The sequence below is a fragment of the Oryzias melastigma genome, linkage group LG4 (assembly GCF_002922805.2).
Source record: "Oryzias melastigma strain HK-1 linkage group LG4, ASM292280v2, whole genome shotgun sequence".
Taxonomy (NCBI): Eukaryota; Metazoa; Chordata; class Actinopteri; order Beloniformes; family Adrianichthyidae; genus Oryzias; species Oryzias melastigma.
Window position 1 is genome coordinate 23,675,759 of NC_050515.1, and position 7,138 is coordinate 23,682,896.

At 41.7% G+C, this 7,138-nt stretch overlaps 1 protein-coding gene across 2 annotated transcripts in view; it reads right to left on the reverse strand.

The window, feature by feature from the left end:
• The window catches only part of LOC112150672 (pre-B-cell leukemia transcription factor 1), a 40,984-nt gene continuing 33,846 nt past the window's right edge, over positions 1–7,138 (reverse strand). For both annotated transcript variants that reach the window (XM_024279129.2, XM_024279128.2), the window contains exons 7-9: positions 6,112–6,224; positions 4,343–4,432; positions 1–3,115 (exon numbers count right to left, since the gene is read on the reverse strand). In XM_024279129.2, coding sequence (XP_024134897.1) covers positions 3,023–3,115; positions 4,343–4,432; positions 6,112–6,224 — 296 coding nt within the window. In that variant the 3' untranslated portion in view covers positions 1–3,022. The remainder of the gene's footprint in view (positions 3,116–4,342; positions 4,433–6,111; positions 6,225–7,138) is intronic.

Sequence of the window (7,138 nt, forward strand, 5' to 3'; positions counted from 1 at the left end):
TGAAATTTATCCAAGAAAACAGGTTTATTTGGACACACGTGGGCAGTACAAATGAAGGAGCAGTTTTCGTCCAGAGGACAGAGTCTCGAGTTTGGGTTAAAAAGTAATCCTGTGCACCTTTGGGTGAACATGTGCGCGGATCCTCAAAGTCAAAATGCTTCACGATTCCACTGTGAAATCCTTATAAAAAACAAGTAAACATTCAAAACAGTTGTTTTTCTGAATAAAAAGACATGCAACAAACAAAACAAGTGTGTGTTTTACAAACTTCAGTACTTCAGCATTTATATTCAAAAGCTAAAAACCTTCATTGGATTAAGATTCATTATGTTTGACACTGAAAACCTTTGATTTCTTGTTTTTTTTCAGTTTTGTGTTTTGCTGTTGTCAGTCCAGCCTTCCACTGATGAAGACTCACACGTGGATTTAGCCTGAGCCCTCATGGAGACGTGCATGTGCCGGCCTGACCGATGGAGCAGCAGAAACAAAAAAGTAAACAAGAAAAGAAAGGATTTTTTTCACCAAACACTTGGAGGTTTCTGTTCCCACATGTATTTAGTTAGACTCCCCCAGTTTATTTGTATTTTTTGGTTCGATCACAGACTGTGAGGATGTTCAAACTCCCCCCTCTCACCTCCAAAAGATGATATCTCAGTAAAGCCGTTTGAGCATTTCAAGCAGATTCTGCTTTTTGGTATCAGAAAAAAAACTGCACGGTTCCCTCAATGCCGCTCGAGGACAAATTACACCTCCTGTTGAAAGATATGTCTGTACAGATATGGTGTCTAGTGGGTGGAACAGCAGAGAGTAATGTGGATGCTCGTGTAGCAACATTTTTGTATTTGACGTGATGCTGCAGCTGTGCATGCAAACACCTGGATGATGGCGGTGTATGCTAACATCTGGAAGATGGGCCAGTCTCGCTCACATACAGATGATGGGCCATTTACACTCACATCTGGATGCTTAGCTGTGCATGCTAACATATGGATGAGGGGCCGCTCATGCCCATTTTTAGATGATTGGCCGGTCTTGTTCACATCTGGAATCTTGGTTGTGCACAGTCATGTATAGATTTTTGGCTGTGCATTTTTACTCATGGATAAGGGGCCATTCACGCTCACATATAGATGATGCGCTGGGCATGCACACATCTGGATGGTTAGCTTTCCACGATCACATCTGGATTTTTTGCCGTGCACAGTCACATATCAAATTTTATAATTTTATATCCAGTGCTTCCTCATTTGGGTCCTCTCTCTCTCTGAGTCAGCTGTGGTTCAGCCGTTGCAGCTCTGGATGGGGACCCGCATCACTGCCTAGTTGCGGTGAGGCGGGACCCTGTCTGGGATGCTGCATTTGGCTGGCTTTGCAGCTGTTCATTGAGAGGGAGGTCCCAACTGTTAGTTTCGAACACCCAATTTAAGTGCTCAGCCTGTTTTCCTATTGTCTATTTCTATCAGTTTGGGAGTGGGTGGGGAGAAAGGGATGGGTGAATTGTGGGCTGGTCTGGGGAAGGGGGCTTTAATTTAAATTTTTGTGCCTGTTTTTACATTATTTATACTGTTTTGCCTTTGTTGTAAAGCACTTTGTGTTATTCTTTAATATGAAAAGTGCTATATAAATAAAGATTGATTTGATTTGATTTGATATGGACTGGACTGACCACGTTCACATTTTGATTCTTGGCTGGGGACGGTCAAATATAGATTAGTTGCCATTCATGGTCCCATACAGTTGATAGGCCGGTCTTGCTCACATCTGGATTTTTGGCAGTGCACAATCATGTTTGAGTTTCTACTTTTACCAATATTGTCCTTACGTCATTTCTCTTTAGTTCTCAGCTCTTACCCAGACCTTTCATTTCTTTAAGATTTGCTGGAAACATTTATATTCCACATCAACATCTGCATGGATTCTTGAAAACAATTTCACATCACCACCGGAAACACAATATTTCCACACTTGTGAAGTCCAACATGTTGCAGAGAGCTTGAGTGAGGCAAGACATTTGAGGCAAAATAAAAGGTTTTCAATGTTTGAATATTCTTAAAAAAATCCTTTTAAAAATTTTGTTCTTTAGAAATGCTTGTCTCACTCTTGCAGTGCAGACATGGGTGTGCATGCAGACATGAACACCCCAAACAACAACCAAATCATTTTCAATCCTTTTACAGAAAAAATACAGCGTCTACATTTATGGGACACCTTTGTGCTTCAGTTCATGTGAAGGAATCATGATGAGTGTGAAAGCATGGATCCATTCCGGGCTGTCCTGTAGTCTGAAGAGTTGAGAAACTGATGCTCAGCATTTGGTTAGAACCTGACAGGAGTCATGTGATTAAAATTTGGAGTGGGAGAAACCATGGGACACAAAGCAAACATGATCAGAATTCTGAGCTAAACTTTGGCACGGGGTAAAAATAAAACACAAAAAAATGAAAATATAAAAGGTCCCTGAACGCCACACCAAAAGAAAAACTGAGACTGTAGGTCAAACATGTCTCATCAGTGGTGTTTTTCAGGACATGTGTGATATTTGTAATCCTGTGGTGTGTTTAGAGATCTGTGTGATGCGTTTAGGGACAAAAAGTGTTATTAACTGTTGTATTCTGACAGTTTTCACCTCCTGGCGCCAAGGGAACATCACGCAGACCTCAGGAAGCTGACGTGGACCTCAAGGAGACTTTATGAAGATTTTAAGAGGATCTTCACCACGACTTTACTTAGATCTCAGGTGAATCCCACAGGACTGCTAGTGCATTCATGATCACCTCGTGCACACGTTTTCTCAAAACGATTTTATGAGGAGGGGTTCACGAGGACTTGAAAATCACCAACTGAGAATGCATATGAATGCATGCAGTCTGCTGCTGATGGATAAAGTAGTTTCAGTTTGGTGGTATAGGGGAGGGGGGCATTAGAAATTTCCCAGCTGCACTTGTGTCATGTCCACTTGAACAGTTTGAGGGTGGTGGTGGGGGAGTTGCAAGTCAATTGATAGAAGATAGGGGGGAATTCATCAGTTGGAGGTGTCTGAGTGGACGCTTCCTGGACCTTCTGTGGGTGAAGTCACCGAGGAGGGGGTGGGAGCGTCTTGCCAACCTCCGTTAGCCTGTCGGGGAGAAACAAGAACAGACGGGGGGGGGGTTGTTAGCGTGAGCAAAAAACGGTAACAGAGTCAGCTGACACTGAAGAAATGTTCAGCAGAATGCTGTCAACTGAAGCTGGGCTGAAAGAGAACAGAACTTTGCAGAATCATGTGTTCCTTCAGGATCTATCTCAGATGTTCTGTCAAGCTTCTGTGTCCAGCTTTGGGATTAGTCTTTTCCATAAAAAACGATGTTTGCAAAAGCATGTTTCCGATAATAGCATGTGATAACACCGTGCAGGAGATTAACCGCTTGATGCCTATTATATGGCAAACATTGTACTAATCAAAATATTGTCTTGGCAATCTATGATATATAACTATTTTTAAAATAAACCTCACTTCTGCCCAGGAGCAGCTGGGACAGGCTCCAGCAACCCTGTCACCCCAAAAGGGATTCAGATGGATGATTTTTCTTTGTTCAAATATGTCATCACAGACGCTTCTTTCACAATGATCCTACTTTTCAGAGTTCCATGTTTATAAGGTTGTGCCGCTATGTTTTTTCCACCTGTATTCCTTTATTAAAATGAACAGCTCTGGGATCAAAATGTGCATAAATGTTAGTGCATGTAGTCTACAGAACCCTCAACAACCTCATCCCTCAAAGATCCAACATTTCCAGTAAGCAGGCGTTAAAGGAAACTTGACTGTGCCGGGAAGCACTCGGGACGTTTCCTCAGATTATCATATCCACGCTGAGGCCCACTGGAGGGGGGGTGGGGGTGCAGGCTGGGCTGTCATGGCCATTACCGTGGTGGGAACATGATCCAGCCGGCTGTGGTGCTGTCCCACGTCTGTCTGCTCAATTTTCCCGGAAACGCACGGCTTGTCGTTGTGAATTTCCCGCCTGTTTTCTGCCGCCAGCAGCAGCCCCCCTCCCCCGCCCGCACTCCCACAAACTCAGCTTCTATGAACAGTTAGATGAACAGTTTGGCAGTAGGGATCGGGGGTCAGAGGCCCTTGCAGAGGACAGTGGGCGTGGGGGGGGTGATTGACCTGCGTGTGCAGTGTTGGCCCCAGCAAGCTTGCAGGTGCAGACCTGATCCAACCTGACAGGCGGCTGACACGTGCGCACGCGCGCGGAGACGTGCAGAAGCAACCCACGAGGTGAGCGTGCAGAAAGCACCCTGAGCCCTGTGGCTCTGAAATAATTGGTGGGGAGGAAGGAGAAATAAGACGGGGGCTTACATTGATGCCCTGCGGACTGTACATGTGATTGGCTACGACTCCTTCACTGAACGCCCCCGTCTGACTGATAACATGGCGAAGAGTGTCCACCTGAAACAGAAAAGGAGCCATGAGAGACTGCAGCAGGAAGAAGTAATGAATAACCCCCCCACACACGATGACAGCAGAGCTGCACCCCTGCTCTCATTAGGTTCCAGACTGACGGTGGCTGCAGGCGAAGGGGGACAGAAGCACCACACCATAGCAGCTTAGAGTCCTCTGACTTCTTTTGCTGAATCTTTCAAAATAAAGGTCCATACACTTGTTTTCATCTACGAGCATTCTTGGGGAACAATACATTCACTTTGGTTTTAATCATTGCAAAGAATAAGCAACCTGTGTCTTCACCAAGACAGTCAAAAAAAATTGTTTTTTTTATGAGATTTTTAGAAGTTGGTGTCAGGAGTCCAACAAGGTTCAATACTGGGACCCGTACTTTTTTCATCATGCGAAAATGACGTGATTTATCTCAAGGTGTCCATTTCCAAATGTCATCTTTAAATTTGCACACACCACAAAAGAAGAATCTTCCACCTTCCTTAACCCCCTCTGGGTCAAATGAAGTTTTAGTAACAGAAAAAATAATGATATTATTGGGAAAATGACCATATGAGGTAGTAATAGGTAGTTGGCTATCAGGTATCGTAAATCTGCAATGTCTCTCCTGAGGGTTCAAAAATGCTTTTAAGCAAAAAGAAAATTGACTAAAATCTTCACAAAAAACAGGTGGAACTTGTAGAACTGTTTGTTTAGTATTTTGAGGTCACATCCAATGGCAGATGTAAACTGGATGGATAATCTCTGATGACATCTATAGGATTCTGAAACACAAAATGAAAGCCTGAAATATGTGGAGTTACTTGAGGAGAGTTCCCCAACAATGTCGACCCTAAGGTTAACCCCAACATTTGGTCTGATGGTGAAGGTGCTGTGGTACATGGTAAGAATTGAGGGAGTAAAAAGGAGTCCTGCCTTAATGAGGTAAAATAGGGTTTTCTCTTATCCAAACACAATGATAATGATGCAATCATAAGATAACAAAAATGTGTTTCCTCAGCATTTAAAACAAAAACTTAATGAACAAATAATGGAGCTTTTAGATGGAGTTTAGGCTGAGAAAATAAGAAGACCTGGACTAGAACCCTGTAAAATAGCGGAAACATTGCAGTGAGAGCCTTTTTTTTTGCAGCGTTAAAATTGGAGAGGTTTTAAAAAATTACAATAAATCCATTGCTTATATAACTAAACTAAGATTTATATCTACGTCAAGCCTCAAGGGTTTAGTTGTAAGTCCAACCAAAATCTCCAGTCTTTAGCTAACAAATCAAGTATTCTGTTTTTGGTCATAAATTTAAGTCAAGTCTGCTACTGATTCACAACAATCTAAATAAAGAAATACTTAGAAATGCAATTTTTAAAATATTTCCTTCATCATGAGAAAAATGCCGCAAGAGGATATTAAAAACACAGTTTTCATCAAAGTGGGTCTATGAGTTTTAAGTCAGAAGTCAGAGACACAAGTTCAAGTCTCCATCTCTGAAAAGATTTAACGACGATGTGGAGAAAAGTTAATCAAAGGGAAAAGAGATATAATTTAAACCAAGAGCAAGTTAACAGGAGTATTAATATTTAGGGCTTTATTATATTTAAATAAATATGTATTACCTGAATTGATGCATTAATGGATGCTGCCACACAGAGTTATGTCTGTATTTGAGTTTCGCCATTACCTGCGACTGAACATTGGCTCCCACTTGAGCGCCCTGGAAGGAGTCCCCGTTGAGAGCGTGCACGCTCATGAACAGGTCCCCTGAATTGGATACGTTAAAAGAAGCAGCAGAACCTGCAACGAGACAGGAGCAGCATGCAAAGGTCAGCCATGATTCCAGGAGGCTGGATGAGTGTGCAAAGGCTAATGCTGTCACACACAAAGACAGGGAATGTGTAAACCTGCACGCTCTCTGGTTCAACATAAACACAGGGCAGAGAATCACCCTCATACATGCTCTGGAAAGATCTGGCTCCTCCTGGTGTGAGTATGAGCAGGCTGCAGCCAAACTGTTCAGAACACAGAGCAGTAGTGGAGAATGTTGTTAGAATAATTGTGCATTTTGTAGTACAAGAGCCAAATTGGACATGAATGTCCCTTTAGAAAGGCATGTTAGCACGTGAAAATCCAAGATTTTCATAGATATATATATACTGTATATACAGCATTCTGTAGGTACCCCTCAAGTTTAAAGACAACCTTTTGTGCATTAACAGCCTATAATGCTGAAAATACAGCAAATAGACATTTATCAAATATCTTTTTGATTTAGTTCTCTGATTATTTTCAGTGTTTAAAGCACATTTCAAACAAAAAACATAAAACATCAGTAATTAATCAATACATATCAAAACTATTGTTATTTTAAATTGTATCTAGTCTAGCCCTTACCTATTTTTTCTGCTGTTCTTAATTTTTTGTACTGTAGCATGTTTGTTCTTTTGTTCTATGAAGCCTAATGAGGACATTTTTTATGATATTAGGCTATATCAATAAAACTGAATCGAATTGAGTTTCGTAAACTCATTTCAAATGTTTATTCATCCTGACTTGGTTTTTGCATAAATGAATAAAGTTGAAAAAAAAAGAGTGTACGTGCTGCCATTTTTATAAATGGCCAACATTTTGGATTTTTCCCGTGGCGAACGTGCTTTTCTGAAAGGGATCCCATGGTTTCTAAAATGTGGAGCTTGTACCACAAAACGGAT